The sequence below is a fragment of the Alligator sinensis genome, unplaced genomic scaffold (genome assembly GCF_000455745.1).
Source record: "Alligator sinensis unplaced genomic scaffold, ASM45574v1 scaffold421_1, whole genome shotgun sequence".
Lineage (NCBI taxonomy): Eukaryota > Metazoa > Chordata > Crocodylia > Alligatoridae > Alligator > Alligator sinensis.
The window spans coordinates 1020688-1041517 of NW_005841871.1; the positions used below are offsets into that span (position 1 = coordinate 1020688).

Consider the following 20830-nt stretch of genomic DNA (forward strand, 5'->3'; position numbering starts at 1 on the left):
TAAAAGGACTTTTGCATGCAATTTCTAACAGCAACAACAAAGGGGAAAACATATCACTGACAACTATAGAAAAAGTGAATAAAAATATCTGTGCATTAACAGGAATTAGTCATGGGTCCTGAGGAAAGAATTGATTTTTCAGAGAATAAAATCCATCCTTACCTATTCTATATACAGTGAAAACTTCTGTATTTAATGTTTGCTTTACTAAATGCATCACATCCTCTTCCACAGCATTTTTTTCTTTGGTGAGAAACAATCTCTCTTCCTCTTCCAGAAAATCCAAATTTTGGGAGCTACAAATGAAGCAGCAATTTTGAATAAAGTGGTTTGCCCCATATTTATTCAATGAATGCACAGGAATAAAGTATATTTGGCTTCCGTACACTATCATAGTATGCACCACCTGCCACTTGAACAGTTTGCCCACTAGAGGATAAAACAGCTTATGAGTGCTGCCAGCTCAGTGGATAAATTGATAATGGTTACTCTGCACGCCAATATGCATTGATAAATGCCAACTCTGGAAGCTGGTGATCACTCTTGAAGCAAATCAGAGAAAGCTTTATTGGTATTCCTGTACTGTAGTATATCATTTATTAAAATATTAATTCATTCACTGTGGTAAGACTAAGTATGTTATGCTATTGCCTTTGCATTAAACTTTGAGGGTTAAATTTCCAACAAGGCTTTTTTTTTTTTTTTTTTAAAGAGCCTTCTAGCTTTCTTTACAGTCATTAATTAGTGACCTCAACTAAGATTTGCAATGCAACTAAAATCTACACTGCAATGCAAGCTGAAGTTTGTAGTGTACACAGACTGCCCATACTCAAAGCAAAAGTGCCTACATCTATTTAAACCTGATTACGGGAGGTCACCAAATATGGAGGCAACTATAATAGAAAGACTGGCTGGAATTTCTGATCCAAGAAAGTAAGACTGATCAAATATATTGTGATGATCAATCCTGAAACTACATAAACTCTCTCTCAATACACCGATCTGGATCTGAAATTAATAATGGAGAGCATCACGTCTTATGCTGTAGTTTCCCTTCCATTTATTGACATGGAAACACATCACACTATGGTAATTATCTCCAGAAAAGAGATCTAAAGAGTTTTAAATATAATATGCATTTGAAAACTATAAGCTATTAAAAAAATAAACAAAAAAGAGCCACAGATAAATTATTATATACAAAGAACTTACTCAGTTCTACAGATGTCAGGTGTAACATGAGTTGTCTTTACAAAACCGATTTGACCAGTAAATACATGCCTTCCAACAAACCATGGCATGCATTCAATGAAGTAGCCAATGATTTCAATTTTGTCCCCCTTCTGGAAGCTAATCTCTTCAGGAGCAGCACTTTCGTAGCTAATCACTGCTAGAGAAGATCCTGTTGCTGCACAATAAGGATTTGGAGATGCATTAATTTGAAGAGATAGGCAGAATGCAACTCAGCATAAAAGGAAACAATAATGGCCTGTGATAATCCTGAGATTGTTGAATGACTTTTTTGAGGGAAGATTTATTACCTTTAGGTACTTTAAAAGCAAGTTGTTCCTATTTAGAGCACTTCAGTATAGAACAGAGAGAAAGCCAATCCCACAGTCAGTCAGTCAGTCATCAATCCTTACAATACTTGGGCAATTCCATTCACTTTTCAGAATTTCAAGACTAAAAATGAAATAACTGCTATTTTTTCAAGTATCCCTAGAGTTGGGTGAAATATTTTCTGAATTTTGACATTTGAAAAAAGTTTTTTTTAATTTGATGAAATTTCCCTCCTCCTAATTTGTCCCAACTACGTCTCTCAATTTTCAAACAATATCAGAGCTTTAAGGGTTTTATTGTTGACACCAGTACTTTGCCCTAGTATCGTTTGCAGGATTTGGCCTAAGGTAAATACTTTGTATAGCACCCATGCACAGCACTGTTTCACTCTGGATTAGTATACAAAAGGAAATGTCAGTGAGTGATAATTAATCTTTGTATTTGTGGCAGTTTTAGCCATGGGGCAGGGCATCTGTATGCATGACAACATGCATACTAAAATCCTTGGATTTTTCTGATTTACCTTTCTAATTGACAAACTTTAAATACATACTTTTGGGAAGAGTCTATAAACTTATTCTCATTCCTTTTGACTAGATTGCATTATAAAGCTACTTGATCTATCATCCTCATGTGTGAATGAGTAGTATTTATAAGAAATGCAAGCCTTCTAAGTCAAAATGTGCTGCACATCATCATTACTAAAACAAGAATTAGACATATACATAGTCTGTTAAGCATTTTTGGATGAAAGATGCTCTAGAGATGTACTGTGTGAGATATAAAAACAGACTTTTATGCATCACTGGCAGTGCAGTACAACGATTTGAAAACAATTCTGCTACTCTAAGGGTATATTATTAGCATTTCTAAATCATTTAAAGTTTAGTTCTATGATAGATAAAAACAATAGATACAGAGATTAGAAAGAATTTCTTACCAATTTGCTCACTGGGTTGAGATTTTGTTTTGCAAGCAAAATCAATAGAATCAGAACAGACTTTAAGAAACCACCTAGAAGAGAAAGGGAAAAAAGTGTTGAATTAAGTTAAAAAAAAAAATCTCACTAAAATGTTTTGACAGTTCCAATGATATTTTATGCCTACTTCTTTCAGTCTATTATTCATTTTAGTGTTTTTTCCTGTGGTTTTCAGAATCAAACTTCTTTCATTCTGGCAACTAAGGATCATATATGGAAATTATTGAAATGTCATGAAATCATACCCCATCCTCTTGATTATACAAATCATATTATGATCAAATATTCGTTAGAGGTAAAAACTAGAAGGAAAAAAAGGGGGGGAAATCTCACAAATTTCCACAAATATTTTCTCTCTGAAAATTTTCTTTTTATGTAAAATTTCTCACCAACTACTTCCCCAGGTGCTGATGGTAGCAGCATTTAAGCTACTGCAAAGTTAACACAGCTGCTTTAACTGCATTTAGCCACATGAAATAGCTATGCTAAGATATTCAACGTGAAATTTAACACATTTCTCTATTTTCAGGTTTGCAAAGTGCCAGTAAAAAAAAATAAAATCTTACATTCATTTCAAACTGAAGCTCTTTGGGGCAGGGAACATCTTTTTATTCTGTTATCTATCTGTACAGTGCCTTGCACAGCAAGTGCTGACTAAAGGGACTGGGTTGTAGGTTCCACCACAGTACAAACAATAAGCACATTTTGTTAAAAAGCAAAAGTAGGCTCAACTATCTAGAGAGCTAAGTTTCAATGTCTTGCACTTTTCCCCCAGTACTATGCAGCAAGTTACATGAATAAAATCAAATACTGTATTTACCATGCACACCCTTCCACCCCCCTTCCCCCCAAAAATCAGCCTTCCAAAATTAGAAGTATGCAGACACTGTGCTCTAATGCTGCCAAGACAACTGCCACTTCTGTAACCCTGGCATGCAGAATAGGCAGAGTCCTGTGTTAATTCCCTCACACCCACAGTCTCTACTGGCTGAACACTGTAGCTCATGCATGTCCTGCCATACCTAGAAGTAGCTCCGGCTGCCTCATCCAGGGTGCCCCCTGGGATGCTATCCTTCCTAAACACACTTAAGTTTCCAGGAGGACTTAATCTTATGTCACAGTCAGCCCTAGCTCTAGGAATCTCTTGTTTTATATACTGTACCTTCCAAGAACAAGATGCATGTCTTGTTTGGGGGCATATGGAACATGAGAAAATATGGTATCTGAAATTAAAGAATTATTCTGGCTCATAGACTGGTTTAGCCAATGTGTTTCTTCAGGGAGGGCAGCAGAAGCCATTTTGTATTTGCTTTTGTTTACTTGCTGTCTTAGCAGCAGTAAAAATGGTGTTTCTGATATTATTCTAAGAGTCAGTGGCCTGGGGTTTCCTAGTACCCACTAACAAGCACTTACTTATGGGGCCTACTTCAGCCTCAGACCTCTATGGGCCAGAAAACGACGTTCTGCTAATCCCTGTAATAATGAAGAGGGGAAGGCCCACTGACAGATTAACAGCATGTGCCTGAGCCCCAAGGAGGCTGCAACAAGAAGTTGTCAAATGGTGGAAGGACATAATAGGCTAGCAGTCCCCACTCAGACATTTCTGAGTTACAGTTGTTCACATGTGAAAAGTGAAAACACATCCACCAACCTAAAAATTCTCAAAACCAACATCCTTTCTACTGCATTAAAAATGGACAGCCATCGTAAGTCAAGAAAAAGGCACTTGATTTATTATTACATATGACCATAGGCATTTTCCTTACAGCACTCAGGAAGTAAGGAGTCTAAGAAAAGAATGAGATCAATGGACTTCCTGAATAGAGGGTGCTAACCACAAAGCCAGCCCCAAATGCCTTCATTTTAAAATGTCTATATGTAAATAAATATACTTGTACTTATGAAATAGAAGACTCAAGTCGGGTACCTACTGATGAAAAGGAATCAAAGGTTCTGTAGTGACTTTATTGTCTAAAGTCAGGTCATCACTCAGTGATCCACCAGATGTGTCTTCAGTCACAAACTCATTCTGGTAAACTTTCACTACAGTATCTGCAGCTGTCACCTCTTTTATGAGGTTGTCAGAACACAAGACAAAGAATGTCCCTTAAAATAAAAGCAATTCACGTCAGGTTTCAAATTTTGTAGTACTTCAGTCGTTTTAATGTTGCGCGTGCTTGAAAGTAGGCCAACTTACTATTTTAACTGAACAGAATTCATTAGACTATTTTGTCATGAAAGTTTGCCCCAATTTGTTTTTAACCTCTATTTCAGTGTTTTCAATCTTTCCAAGCTTACAACCGACTTCTGCTATGAACCTAGCGTTTCCAACTGTGTTCATATGGGGTTTCTGACCCCATTTGTCATCAGAATCCTTAATTTGGGAACTGTTACTAGAAATGCTTCTAACCTAAAGCAATGTTATGGGTGAACTAGAATACAATTGTAAAACATGTTCAATGTGTAAAACTTGCAATGTGTTCAAACCATAAAGCCGAGACAAAAATTATTATCTGTAGAATTCTTAGATGTGACTATGTGACAGATGAAGAAATGTTACTGAGCTAAAGATGTAAGGAAAAAAATTCCCCTGATAACTTAGCAGGTATTACATTCAGGGATAAATTTCCCTGACTTAGCTTCCATTTCCCATAGGATAGACATACAAAACTCTTAACTGCAGATCAAACAGCACATGGTAAACTCCTCCCATTTAACTCAATATAATTTACTCATCTGTCCATGCCCTAAGAATGGTAGAATCTGGATCATTGTGCATTTTAGGAAACAAGCATTTTTTAAGTATCCACTCCCAGATGCATTTTTTACTGAGATTGCAAAAGAAACATATGTTAAAAATATTCTGCAGCTGTCTCCTACATTGTACTTAATACTAAAAAGGATTTAAGATTCTCCTAATGTTGTAGTCAATACTATGGCATTTGTTTGAACCTCCCTTCCAATCCTAGTGAGGTTTCTACTGAATTGAGAGGACTGAATTAGACCTTTAATGCATTCCAAATACTATCTTTAAGAGGTAAGGGGGCCCATACATATAGTCATTGCATATACATTATTCCTTACCTTCCTGCATTAGAAGACCTCTGTACATCAAATTTAAAGACTCTTCATTTATAGAGACTTCAATTCTGGCTTCTTCTTGTTTACCGTTATTCTTCTCTTGTGAAGAGAGCCAGAAAGACTGATCTAGCAACAAGTTCTCCATGCAGTGATTTACATAACCTGGCAAGAATCCAATTCAAGATATTTACTTTAATGAAGTTAACACAACAACCCCTCCAAAAGGCTGTAAGCAGTGGTAAATAGTGAGGTAATTAAATTGGTGGTTAAAATACAACATACAGCTATTGCTAGATTGCAGTGTTGGCAAAATTCCACTTGCAGATACACATGCGAAGTTCTTGGTGATATTAGCTGGAGTCTCTGACACAGGTCCAATATCAGATGTGAATTAGCATAGACTACCAGTAACAATAGTAGTAAATTAAGATTTTTCAATCAGCCATTTCTGATACTAACCAGAAGCGTTTATATAAAATACGAGAGACACTTTGAAGATCATGAAAACAAACTGTTGAAGCAGAACGTGTTGGAAAGTTTCAGGCAAACATTATCTCCTAACTGTTCAGTGTCACGATATATGTTGTTCACTCTGGCTGTGGAAAGGCATTAATTTCTACCATTGTGGGGTAGAAATATTCCCAAGACGGGTCACCCCAGGCTGGGGAAGGCATGGGGAACAGCTGGTTTTCCACTCCTTCTAGTCCTGGGAGCATTTGAACAGCTGGGAAATCGTTCTCATTTGTCCTGGGGAAGAGTGGAGCAACAGGGTTTTTATCCATCAAACCCTTTCAATAATTATTTTCAGTTAATTAGTTTCATGTACACATCTTCCCCTACAAACATATTGAACAACACTGGGATTTAAAATAATAATATAACAACAACAACAATAATATTTTAAATATATATATATTATTACCAACCAAGGGTATAATAGGTTATAAACTTCCATATCTCTTCAAAAGTTTTAAATGTCACCACAATTCGGTCTTGGTCACTGTGAATAGATAACAGTCTGGCAGACAGCTCCTAGCAAAGTGAAAAAAAAAATGTTATCTTACAGCTTCTAGACTCACCAAGGAGCAATAATATTTTAAATACAGGAAAACATGGCTATACAAACACAAGAGTGAAAAAAAAAAAATTGAAAGAACATTTCTTCCCTGTAACTGTTATTCAGTCACATTGCACATATACTACAATGTGCTAAAAAACCCTCCCATTAACTTCTCTCAGGCAAGGCCTGCAGTCAGCTCCTTTAGCTACCAGTTGTATGTGTATACTTATGTAAGCATTAAAGAGTCTAACAATGAGCTAACTTCTCATTTCATTTCTGCTTATTAGTTGCACTAGCAAGCGCAGTGAAGTCATCTAAATTCCATTCAAGCCAAATTCAGGTAATCATAGGGAAATAGGGCTGGAAGAGACCTTGAGAAGCCACCTAGTCCAAACCCGTGCTTTAAGCAGGATCTTCCTTATCCAAACCATCCTATACAAATCCCTCATCTAACCTATCAGCAAAACTACAGTTAACCCTGACAATACACAGGACATACCACCTTCACCTTCCACAGGTAAAGAAAGGGGATACAGTGGTCAATCCACTGATGTATTCATATATGGATTTATGTCTTAAATGCCTTTTTCACAAGTAAAACAAGCCTAGCTCCTTCAACGTCTCCTCTTAGGACTTGCCTTAAAATAAGAACATTTTACATTTGTAACTTTTCTGAGGAACCTTTAGCTAAGCTCCCTTCTCCTGTAGAGGTACCGAGATAACGCTTCTAGCATTGAAAGGGTCTGCTAATCCCATGCTCCAGCACTTCTCCTGTTTGTCCATATGGACTAGAAAGGATTTTTTCTCCCCACTCAAATTCTGCTGGCTTCTGTAGGGGAAGGTTGCCCTCTTCTGAAACACTAAGATGTTAACCCAAGCTTCAGCTATAGGGATTGTTTTTGGTTTGGGGTTTGTTGAGTTTGACTGAGGTGCTCTAATGCTCCTGCAAACGCATAGAAAACTCAAAGGTTCCTTGCTAGAGGTGTGACTCTGAAAAGAAAAGCAAGACCAATTATCAAATTTAGGGTCAGAAGAAATTTTTCCCCTAGGTCAGATTGGTATGGCCTGTGGGGGTGGGAGGGAAGTTCCTCCTGCTACAGTGTAGGGTAAAACCCATTTTATAGCAAATTCTGAGCATATAAACAAACTATTTCCTTCCCATTGTGGTCGCACTGGAAGTGCCATCCTGTGCTCTGCTTACCTAGGGTATATTATAGGGTGTTCTTGGCATTTCAGATACTGTGCCTTGTAATTGTCTGGGTAAATGAGTACCTGTGAACATAGGATCGAATATAATAGCACTTCTACTCCTGTGCATGCCATTTAGGTGAATTAACAGCACTCTGAGAGCCTTTAATTTTGTATTCAATGAAAGGGCACAGTAAACAAAGCAGAGCCATCTCTTGCATTTCACAAACCTTCTGAATACCTCTTACCTCAGAAATGCTGAGGATGAAAGGAAAACGACACTGCAGGAGAGATGCTTTTTGAGAAACTAAATGAAGGAGGAAACAGATGCCTCATTTGAGGCAGTTCCTGTTGTCCAGGGCTTTAACCCAAATCAAAACATGGCAGCACAGTCATTGTACGCATAGCTCTCCCAAGTTGAAGGGCTGTTCCTCTGCCGGTAGGTGGCCAGTGACAGTGACAGGCCTACCCCTGAAATGACTTGCAATTAACTTGAATCACACATAGTTAGCTTACAGACTGTACACAGTACTGTTCTAGGGAAAAGTGTTTGCACATTTTAAAACTGCATACTTCATAGGTACTTCACAATGAATTTATGTGTCTGCATGATCCTGGGACAAAAGACTTTCTCCTGGAAGACATGCAATGTGTATTGATACCCTGAGATAGATAAAAACCAATTCCAGTGGTTTTTAACTAAACTCCCATGAAAAAAAAAAAGTTGTTCAAAACCCTGAATTCTTCAGGTAAGTGTAATCACAGCATCTTGTGAGGAATGATATAGGCTACCTCAAGATACAGAATGTAAAAAGCTAGTTTAAATTTAGAGTACAGTATTTTAAATATAGTAAAACAAATACCAAGTTAGAAATAAGTAAAAAAAATTGCCATCCAGATATCCCAGGGTGTACTGTATGATAAAGTACATAGTTGCACCTAAACTAGAAGATACTTAAGAACTATGATGTAAAGCAAGGGTCAGCAAACGATGGCCTGTGGAACCCTTGAACCTGGCCCGTGGAGGTGGGGCTTCAGTGGCATTCAGCTGTGGGCACTCCCCTTATGATGGTGCCAAGGCCAGCACTAGCTGTGGGCAGGTCCTAGCACAGGGGTGGGCAGAATGGTGAATCCAGTCGGTGGCTGGACTCCATTTCCCAGCAGTCCCTGCCCATACTGCTCCAACCAGTCTCTATGAAGACCCCAGGTCAGCAGGGTTATGACAGCACAAGACCATGACAGCCCCATGCTCCCAGGGTCTCCATGGAGACCAGCCCAAGCAGCACTGGCAGGGCACGTAGATGGGCAGGGAGCTGCATCCAGAGCCAGGATCTTGCGGATGTGACAGTGAGGGCTGGAGTCGGGGAAGAGCCACAATCTGCTACCTAAACATCCCTGCCTGCAGAACCCGTGCTCACCACAGGGGTGCGTGAGTAGCAGATCACAGCTCTGCCCTAGATCCAGCCCCACACCATCACTACCACAAGATCCCAGCCCCAGAGTAGCTCCCCAGCCAGCCACATGTGCTGCCAGCACTATTTGGGCTCATCTCCATAGACACCCTGGGAGAGCGGAGCCAGGATGGCTCATGGAGACCAGCCAGAGTGGTGCAGGCAGGGGCTGCTGGGAAATGGAGTCTGCTGCAGCCCCAATCTGGGCCGTGGGCTGGACTTTGTCCGCCCCGTCTTAGCACCTACCTAAGATACCTCTGACCCAGCAGATGGGAAAACATTACAAACCCATGGACCAGTGATGTTCATCACTATTTCCATCTACTGGCTGAGGATCCTATCCTCCATCACAGTGCAAACAGGGGGGTAGAGGTAAGCAGTGTTTGCAAACTTACTATCCCACTTTCTGACCACTGTTGTCATTCTTAACGCTCAAGTAATATGGTATTTTAATGGGGTACATCATAATAAACTAGGGGAGAGAGGCACCTGTCCAGGCCGCCAGATTAGGAGAAATATTGCAAATGACCCCATTCCTGCATCTCCATGCCCCAGCAGCAAAAGCAGCCCCATGCTTTCCCTGGCTGCTGCTACTGCTTTAAGAGAAACAACTGGGGCAGGCCGAGCATGTGGCAGCAGCACCGACGGCTCATCTGGTGGCTGTTTTGTTGGAGTTCCCAGAATGGATATGCCATGGGGCTGCTCTTGCTGCCAGGGCACCTCTCCCTTCCCCCACCTTTGGTATCATCCCCCCTGCCTCCAATCTCCGATTGGGCTTGCTCAGGGCACCAACTCTGCCTGTTACCCCTCTAAACTATATGTTATAGAATGGAAAATATGCTGCCCACTCTTCAAATTAACTCAGCTGCAGTAAATCTAATGGAATAAAAATGTTACATTTAAGGACTGAAGATTAAGAAATTTAAATTACAAATTTTATAGGAAACCATCACTGAAACCATCACTTATGTCTATAAAATTAAACCACATAGAATTACCATTTTTCTTGAAAATAATCCTTTTAAAATTAATTTTAAAAATCTTTGGACTATTTCATCACTTTCCATGTATTCTTTTATCTTTAATTTTTACACAACATATACAGCTTGCTCTTCAAAAAATAAAAGCCTCATGCTCCTAGGAGACACCTCTCATCAGTGCTTTGATCTCGTGAATTCACTTCCCAACACCTGCTCAAATATTAATAAAAGAACAGTAAGTTTTTTGCAGTCCTTGAATTCTATTAATAAAAATTACCAAAACCTGCTGAGACGATGCCCTGAAGGCTGCACTCTGCACTGTTCAAGATCAAAACAAATTCACAGTTTTGTAAGTCAACTTGCCATAAATCCTGCTTTTCTGGAAGGTCTTTTCTTAGACCTGCTTTTTAAAATTAACACAGCCTTAAAATTAGACGATTTGTATGCTGCCACACTCCCCCCACCACCACACTAACTGCACAGAAAAACAAACACACTGAAAAATATAGTTTACAATGTGTGTGGAAATAACAATGGCAGCCAGTCTGGTGATGACAGATCTTACACATGAAATATGATAACTCAATACTATTAACTGAAGGAATGGTAGCTAAGATTGCATTGTTTGGCTTGTTAGTGAGAAGGGATGGGATATTCACAATACAAAAAGAAAACGAACATAAACCAGGCAAAGGAGGCAACAGAAGATGAAATAATCTTGGAGATGACAGATGAGCACAATGCAATGATGATGATTAAAATAAATTTTGAAACTCTCACTATTGCATATCTGATGAGTCCTATTGCTTGGGAGTGTTTAGAGCCATGGTGTCAGTCAGAACCCATCTGAGCCACAAAACAAAAATAAGTCTATTCTCCAATGTGTAATGTAAAATTACAACTAACTTGCTGTGAGAAAACATCACCTTTTGCTTAGGAGCAGATGTTCCAGACAAATTTGTTGATTAACAATAGTTTCAAATGGGCATAAAAGCCAATTAACACATTAGTTTAATTGTTCTAGTGATTACCTGTACTATCCCCCCACTTCTTTATTGGTATCCAACATTACCTTAATGCAACATATTAAGAGTCACTCACATTAGTAATTCATCTTAATTTCTCAAATATTGTGGCCTATTTTCTCCAGTTGGATATATCCAACATAGGTGTGGCAAGAGTGTGCAACAATTTCAGTCTTGATTTTTACTGAGATTCAGAAATACACATGTCCCCCAAGGCTCTGTCCTTGGACCCATACTGTTCAACACTTCATTAATGATGTGGACACTAGAGTCAGAAGCAGACTGGCCAAGTTCGCCGATGACACCAAACTTTGGGGCAAAGCATCCACACCAGAAGACAGGCGGGTGATCCAGGCTGACCTGGACAGGCTCAGCAAGTGGGCAGACGAGAATCTGATGGTGTTCAACACCGATAAATGCAAGGTTCTCCACCTTGGGAAGAAAAACCCGCAGCATCCTTATAGGCTTGGCAATGCTATGTTGGCTAGCACTATGGAAGAAAGAGACTTGGGGGTCATCATTGACCACAAGATGAACATGAGCCTGCAATGCGATGCGGCGGCTAGCAAAGCGACCAAAACGCTGGCTTGCATCCATAGATGCTTCTCAAGTAAATCCCAGGATGTCATTCTCCCCTTGTACTCGGCCTTGGTGAGGCAAGCAGCTGGAGTACTGCATCCAGTTTTGGGCTCCACAATTCAAAAAGGATGTGGAGAAGCCTGAGAGAGTCCAGAGAAGAGCCACGCGCATGATCAGAGGTCAGGGAAGCAGACCCTACGATGACAGGCTGAGAGCCCTGGGGCTCTTTAGCCTGGAAAAGCGCAGGCTCAGGGGTGATCTGATGGCCACCTATAAGTTTATCAGGGGTGACCACCAGTATCTGGGGGAACGTTTATTCACCAGAGCGCCCCTAGGGATGACGACTAGGTCGAACGGTCATAAACTACTACAAGACCGTTTCAGGCTGGACATAAGGAAGAATTTCTTTACTGTTCAAGCCCCCAAGGTCTGGAACAGCCTGCCACTGGAGGTGGTTCAAGCGCCTTCATTGAACACCTTCAAGAGCAAACTGGATGCTCATCTTGCTGGGATCCTACAACCCCAGCTGACTTCCTGACCTTTGGGCAGGGGGCTGGACTCGATGATCTTCCGAGGTCCCTTCCAGCCCTAATGTCTATGAAATCTATGAAACATTAGTAGCACAGCTGCTTAAATTATTAAAGTTGAAAATTTCCTGTTTTCACATTCCTTTTCTTCTTGATGGTTTCTTCAGTAAATGCTATTTTCATTAAAATAAGTTACCATTTCCTCAAGATTTTTTTTCACCAAAGTCAAGCCACATATACAGAGAATTTACATCTAAATATTCATCATCCATTATTTGCAGTGCACATAGTTCCAGGATGAAAAGCATTTCAAGCCCTGTTATACTTTTAACGTAAGTACCTCAAATTTTTCACATATTCACCTCTTATTGAATTGAACAATGCTCTAGAATTGGTATAGGACCTCCCCTACAATAGGTATATTTTTCTTGTTTTAATTTCTGCTAAGAGTTGTGTGTGTTTGTCAAATTAGAACTTCATATATAAGTCAGGCAAGGGTACTTCTGTTACTCCTGTGTTTAACAGACACAAGTCATCATTGTTCTTGCATAAAACAGTCCAGAAGATCCAGTTGTGGGAGTCAGAACTCTTGAATGATAGGGGAAACAATGGGAGATCTATGACATGGACCAATTGTTCATGCCTTCATTTATCTAAACCCAGCTATACCCACTTCTGCTCTCTGCCAAGTAAGGGAAAGGAGCACTGGCATCTTAATTTATATTTGAAGGTAGATTGAAGATGTGGTCTATGTCAACATGTAAATTTGAACAGCCTACTGTTAAACATGCTATAGGTTCTCCTCTGCAAAGATCTGCAGACCATGTAATTTGTCACAGTGCCCACCTGTGGAGCTTTTGGCCTCTTCAGCTTGTTACCAAAAATATCCAAAACACTTTCATAAATATAATAGAAATGACTTACACTAAAAGTTGCCATGACCTCCCTGCTGTCATTTTCCAGGAGCCGTAGTCGTCCTCTCAGTTCTCCTTGAAGGTGATGATCATGAAGTCCAGTCTTTTGTCTTACCATGGATAACCTCAGTGATATATCTAAAAAGAATATTACCAGGCTGTCACAAATTCTTTTGGGCCAAAACGAGTTTGCCAAACAGAAACATCCCAAAGACTGCAGAGTCAATATTTAGAATCATACTTAAAACAGATGTACCCCTTCGAAGTTTGAAGTCTCCCAATGCAATACTCAGGTAGATATAGAAAGATACATTATAGAACATAGGCAACTGGTAGGGTGAGCATGGGGGCGGGGCACATGCCCCCCCATCAGGGCCCCCCCCCCCCCCCGCCAGTGTCTGCGCTACATGCCCTTCCCCCCACCTGACAGGGCCCAGCACATCAAGCAGGTGTCTGCAGGTGCTCACCAGCTCCGCCCCCAGTGCTGATGGCATCTGCAGGGAGGTGCGTGGCACAGCCCAGCAGCTGCAGGCATCGGCTGCTCCCAGGGCTTCAGCAGGGAGTAAAGCAGAAGGAACTGTCAGTGGATGCGGGATGGGGGGCACAGCTCTTTCTGCTACACTGATCCCAGGAGGGCTTCAGGCTGGGAGGTCTACACCAGGCTCTTCCTGGGGGGGTGGGGGGTGTGCCCCCAGATCTGCACACAGGATGAGGGCAGGCTGCCACTGAGGGCTGGAGCTGGTGGTGGCACCGGGTTCTTCCTAGCAGTGTGGGGGTTGCTGGGTCACACTGTGCTCTGGGTGGGTGGCAACAGCACTGGGAAGGGGCCTGCAGCCACCTTAAAATTCACCGTACCCCCCAACCTCCCCTCCCAGCGCCACCACCACCCGCCATGAGCACAGCACAGCCCAGGCCACCACTGGGAAGAGCCCAGTGCCACTGCCAGCCCCAGTCCGCAGTAGCAGCCTGCTCTGGTCCCATGTGCAGATCCAGGGACACGCAGGGTGTACATAACAACTAGCTCCCTCCCAGGGTATACATAACAACAAGAGCCCAGCCCCCCCCAATCTTGCGCTCTGCACCCACTCTCAGTTCCCTCCGCTTTACATCCTGCTGCAGCCCCAGGAGTGGCCAATGCCACTTGTCTGCAGCCACTGGGCTGTGCCATGCCCCTCCCCCTGCTCCTTCCCTAGCCTCAGCCCCAGCCCCACTCCCTTCCTCCCACCCCACTATGTGACTGTATTCCTACTTGTTACCTTGTGAACTGGGCTCCCTTTATGTGAATTCAAGTTATGCACAGTTTTCCAGAAACGCATACACCACATAAAGCGACAGAAACCTGTATGGAAAAGCCTTCACTCCTTAAGCATGGGCTTTTTATTGCAAAGGTTTGCAGGAAAGAAGGCTTTCTTAGGCCCCTTCTACACAGTATATCTATTACACAATTACCTGGTTGACTTCACAATAAATTTAGACTAGCTACATGTGCAAATTAGCTATGCCACCTTAAAAAGTCCAACCAGTTATAAAGTTATTTCTCAAAACTATGTAAATTTGCATGGGTAGGCAGCCCCCCATGGCTGAGAGATCACAGCCACTGCAATCTCCCAGCCATGGGGTGCCCCAAGCACAGCTAGGACCAAGTGTCTCCACATCTGACACGACTCAAAGCCCTGACCATACCCCACACAGCCAGAACCCAGAGTCCCTGCAGCTGAGGGCCAGGACAGAGAGTCCGCTCAGCTGCAGGACTCTTAGCCCCCACTGTGCCTAGCATGGACACTGGGTCCCAGTAGCAGCCCACAGATGCCAAGACCCAGAATCTGCAGCTATATAAAACTATGGATCCTGGCAGCAGCAGGGTGCTGCTGTGAACTCCCTGCCCTAGGGTGTGTGGGGTACCCAGAGGCTGGGAGATCACAACAACTGTGGTGTCCCAGCAATGGGACAAATCCACAGTGGTGTGTGGATTGCACTGGCTGCAGTTTCCCCAGAAGCAGGGGTGCATGTGGTGCTCTCACCGCTGGGAGCCCTGTCAGCAGAGGGTCTCCCAGGCACAGGAGCCAGCTTCTTGCCAGTTCAGGGGAACCCAGGATCAGGCTCCCCCTGTACCGGCAGTAAGGTACAATAGGATCTAATGTACAATCTCACAATCATGCCTCCTACCATGTACATGGTAGAAAGCACAATTGTGTGGATTGTGCATTAGATTTTAACATGCCTGTACCTGCACATGTAGAGGTGCCTTAGAATCTATTCATTCTGTAATCTTTGACCTCTCAAGGAAATAAGGAGCATCATTAAGCTACTATCTTCTGTTTCAAATGAAAAAGATACCTCTTTGACTTACCTTCTCTGAAATAAGTATGGAGAAACATTTACATATAAATACTTGGAGCAACACAGAACACATGTATTCACATGCCCCACAAGTCATCTTCTGAGAAAATTGATGAAGAGGGATAATGAACCACATGTGACAGATGTTAGTCACATGCTGTGAAACGGTACTAAGATGTTCTACAGTACTATGTTTAGAAGAGTAGTAAAGGAAACTAAAGGGAAAAGAAAGACTAAATGAGATTTTTCAGAAGAGCTGAGCACCCTCAACAATCAGAAAAACTTTTATTTTAGAGCCTAAATACGAATTTTAGAATCTAGATGTATGCGCCCAAGCTGGAAAATGATGATTAGAGTACTTTTGAGAAATGCTAAGCTGCACATTTGTTTTCACATAGTCCAGTCAATAAAACGAAAGAGTGCACTTCCATTTCTAAATGCATGGTATTTTTCTTACTTATGAAAAAAGACGGTACAACTGTATTATATCCCCAAAATGCAGAAGAAAGTATAAGGTGGTAACAAATATATTGAAACTCAACCAGGGTTCAAATTACACTTTGACTCTTCAGGGGGTCTACAAAAAAAATTGGGCTGCCCATCACAATGTCCTAATAAAATTGGAGAGCCTCCCAGGTTATGATTTTCAAATCTTACAGGCAGGGACTCGGCTCCCCCCCTCCCACTGAGCTCACCCATAATTCAAACCCTGAACTCAACAATAAAAAAATAATAGTCTAGCTTTAGTGTTTAGATTCTTCCTGCTAGGAGCAACAGTTTTAATAGGAATGATAATTAATTTTCACCAGTAATTGCCTCAAATCACTTAGTTATATGGTGTATGATAGAAAATAACTCATCAGGATCATTTCACTCCCCATTGACATCTGCAGTTAAATAAGGTAGCTATTTAATTACACATGGTAATATCAAAAATTGAAAAAAATTCAACTTACTTTTTCAGTGGCAGAAGGAAATTTGAGCAGGCAAAATGTAGTTACTGTATTTGAGTTAGACTGGAACCTGGGCAAAAAAACAAAAAACAAAACAAAACAAAACAAAAAACCAACAAACCACCACCAAAAAAACCCATAGAACTAAAATATGACCAGTTTCCCTTGGAAAAAAATTCACCCTTTCAAAAAAATATGAATTTAATATTTTAGAATAAAGTTTGGATATTTTCAGAGGAGAAGTTTTCAAGGACACCTATTTTCCCCCTAGAAAGCAGACTGTGTTCACGAACAGCTATTTAGTAGAGATGTGTGAAATTTCGCCAGCAGTTTCATTTTGATGCTGTTTCGACTCATTTCGAGCTTGAAACAGCAAAAGTGAAACAAAACAGAGAGCTTCAAAACAGCCTCAAAAAGAAACAAGGCAAGTCGAAACATTTTGAAAACTTCGAAACTTTACAAGTTTTGAAGCTCAAGCTGCGCTTGCCTGTTGGGAAACAGAAACTAAAATAAGGAGAGGGAGGGGGAAGAGGTGGGGGAAGGAGTTCTCTCATTATTGACTGCGTAGTTGGCCAGTGACTGTCATTCTTCTCTGAGGTCCCTTCCAATCCCAGTGCTCTGGGGGAGGGATGGAAAAACTGCATAAAAGGCAGCATTGTTTGAACTGCCCTGCTTTCTGCCTCGGTGTCAGCTGAGTGAGCTGCATTCTAGCAGCTCAGCATCAGACAACTATGGCTAGCAGCACTGATCTTCTAAAGGATTCCCTACTTGCTAGCAAGAGGGATTTCAGATTCAGAATGAATACCTTTTTCTTCAAGGCTCTTTTATTTTAGTATTATATTCATTCATTCATTCATTTGAATTCTATAATTATATTGGATAGGAGTACTATAGAATTTAATTTTATATAGGTAGGCAAATACATTTATATTTATTTCTATACATTTCACCTATCACCTTCACTATCTGCTGTAAAGCTGGCAAGTCAGTCAGCAAAGCAGAAGTCCCTGACTTCAAAAAAAGCTGACTTTGACAAGCTCAGGAGGCTTGTTGGCGATTCCCTAAGGGACCACAGCCCAAAGGGGAGGGGAGTTCAGGAAGAGTGGTTGCTCCTCAAAGGAGTAATCCTGGAAGCTCAAGCAATGTCTCATCTGTCTTGGGGGAAAGGCAGCAAAAGGGCACAGCAGCCCCCTTGGCTCTGCAGTGGACCTCCTGCATCTAAAAAGAAAGACCTATAAAGGATGGAAGGTTGGATCTACCCCAATGGAGGAATACTCTGCAGTGGTCTGGACCTGTAGAGAGCAAACCAGGAAAGCCAAGGCTGCTGTAGTATGCATTTTTGCTTTATTTATTATGTTTAAATGATAATAGTATTGAATTGATCAACCTCTATGATTGTACGAAGAACCAAAACTCCCTTTTGTGCTCATTCCCTCCTTGACATGAGTAGATGAACTTCATATGCCTTGTGTATGTGAGTGTCTGTGTGAGAGGATGAATGATGAAAGAATGGTAACTATTTGCATGAAAACAGAAGATTTAATTGATTGTGTAAGCAACAAGGCATCAATATATAGGTTACCAGACAGTAAACTAATTAATGAATTGCTGAAGAACTCATCTGTGATCCGTTTCAAAGAAGAATGAATTTTGCTTATCCTGCCATTTGAACTACACAATGCTTCAAGACAGAGATCAAGGACACAATGCTTCAGCAGAGATCACCAGCTTTACTGGGATGACCTCAAGTTGAGATAACAAGAAGAAACAACCTTTAATTAAAAACTGAGCATGGAAAAACCTCAATGCTGAACAAAGACTTGAAATGCCTATAAAAGTGGGATGCAGACAAGCCAAGATAGGGAATCAACTCTCTGCAACTTCATGGAGCACAGGCATGTATGCCTGTATACCCCCGCTCATATCTTCAATAAGCCTGGACCTGGCCATCTAGTGCTAATATTGAGTAACATCTGCTGGTACCTATAACACCTTGCTGGAGTGGTTTTGTCTGTATGTCTGTTTGTACGTATGCTTGTGTATGTCTGTTTGTATGACTGGTGCGTCCAAGCTTATGTATCTGCTTCATGTAACCAATGAACATGGCATTTTGCCTTATCCCCCTTTTTAAGGTATCGCTCTTAATTTGACCTATTGGCAATTTTAAGTAACACTGTGACTGAACTCCAACTGGTTACACGTATCAAGGACAATAACAACTCCTTTTTTTAGATATGTGGGGAGCCGCAGGAAAAACACGGGTAACATTGGACCCCTGCTAAACCAGATGGGACAACTGATGACTGACACCCAGGAAAAAGCCAATCTGCTTAACAGGTATTTTGTGTCCGTTTTTCACCAGCCCCAAGGGACATCCCTGCTCAACATGGGATAGGACGTCCAGAGTGAGGGAGAACTGTTACCCTTCATCAATGTTGACCATGTAAAGGAATACCTTGAGAGGTTCAACACCTTAAAGTCAGCAGGCCCAGACAGCTTACACCCCAGGGTACTTAAGGAGCTGGCAAGCATCATAGCTCTGCCACTGGCACAGATCTTTGAGAACTCATGGTGCTCTGGTGAAGTGCCTAAAGACTGGAAGAAGGCCAATGTGGTGCCTATCTTCAAGAAAGGGAGGACAGTAGATCTACAGAAAGTAGAACTACAGGCCCATCAGCTTGACCTCCATCCCAGGGAAGATCTTAGAAAAATAATCAGAGAGACCATTCTTGACAAACTGGCTTAAGGCAACAATCCTGAGGGATAGCCAGCACGGGTTTGTTGTGGAAAGGTCTTGCCTGACCAATCTCATCTCCTTCTACAACCAGGTGACCTAGCACATGGACAAGGGAGAAGAGATCAACGTCATATATCTTGATTTTTTAAAAAAGCTTATGATCTGGTATCCCATAATCATCTCATAGAAAAACTAGCCAACTGTGGCCTCAAATGCATCACAGTCTGCTGGCTGGGAAATTGGCTCCGAGGTCGGACTCAGAGAGCGGTAGCTGACAGAAGTTAATCTTTGTGGTGCACCGTGGCCAGTGGGGTCCACCAAGGCTCTGTCCTTCGGCCTATTCTTATCAAGATCTTCATTAATGACATGGACATTGGTATCAGAAGTGGACTGGCCAAGTTTGCTGATGACACCAAACTTTGAAGTAAAGAGCCCACACCCGAGGACAGGATAATGATCCAGGCTAATCTTGACAGGCTCGGAAAAATGAGCAGATGGTCTTCAACACCGAAAAAATGCAAGGTTCTCCACCTTGGGAACAAAAACCTGCAGCATGGTTATAGACTCATCAGTGCTACACCGGCTAGTACTTCTGATGAAAGGGACTTGGGCGTCATGACTGACCACAAGATGAACATGAGCCACCAATTTGATGCTGTGGCTAGTAAAGCACGCCAAACACTGGCTTGCATCCATAGATGCTTCTCAAGCAAATCCCGGAACGTCATTCTACCATTGTACTCGGCCTTGGTGAGGCCACAGCTGGAGTACTGCGTCCAGTTTTGGGCTCCGCAATTCAAAAAGGATGTGGAGAAGCTTGAGAGAGTCCAGACGAGAGCCACGGGCAGGAGCCATGATCAGAGGGCAGGAAAACAGGCCTTATAATGACAGGCTGACAGCTACGGGACTTTTCAGCCTGGAAACACGCAGGCTCAGGGGGGACCAGGTGGTTGCCTATAAGTATATAAGGGGGGTAAATCAGGATCTGGGGGAATGCCTGTTCACCAGAGCGCCACATGGGATAACAATGTCCAACAGTCACAAACTCCTCCAAGACCGTTTCAGGCTGGACATAAGGAAAAACTTCTTTACTGTCCAAGCCCACAAGGCCTGGAACAGACTGCCACCAGAGGTGGTAAACCACCTACTCTGGACTCCTTTAAGAGACATTGGGACATTTATCTTGCTGGGATCCCATGACCTCAGCTGACTTCCTGCCCCTGGGGCAGGGGACTGGACTCAATCTTCCAAGGTCCATTCCAGCCCTAATGTCTACAAATCTATGATGGAAGATATGTAGGAGAGACCAGACAACAACTGCGCACCAGAATGAACGCACACCGGAAATCCATCCAAGACAGAAACACCTAGTTACCGGTGGGGGCACATTTCTCACAAGAGGGCCACTCTCTCTCCAATCTCTCAGTCCTGATCCTCAAGGGAAACTTACACAGCA

At 41.9% G+C, this 20830-nt stretch overlaps 1 protein-coding gene across 10 annotated transcripts in view; it reads right to left on the reverse strand.

Moving 5' to 3' along the window:
• SH3TC1 (SH3 domain and tetratricopeptide repeats 1) overlaps positions 1-20830 on the reverse strand; it is a 99233-nt gene that overhangs the window by 25527 nt on the left and 52876 nt on the right. For 9 of the 10 annotated variants that reach the window (XM_025195221.1, XM_014527228.2, XM_006017013.3 and 6 more), the window contains 7 exons: positions 13355-13482; positions 6547-6652; positions 5624-5782; positions 4471-4645; positions 2501-2574; positions 1213-1408; positions 163-296 (listed from right to left, as the gene is read on the reverse strand). In XM_025195221.1, coding sequence (XP_025051006.1) covers positions 163-296; positions 1213-1408; positions 2501-2574; positions 4471-4645; positions 5624-5782; positions 6547-6652; positions 13355-13482 — 972 coding nt within the window. Of the gene's footprint in view, positions 1-162; positions 297-1212; positions 1409-2500; positions 2575-4470; positions 4646-5623; positions 5783-6546; positions 6653-13354; positions 13483-16640; positions 16693-20830 lie in introns of those variants that run through there. The other variant, XM_025195234.1, reaches the window with a different exon arrangement.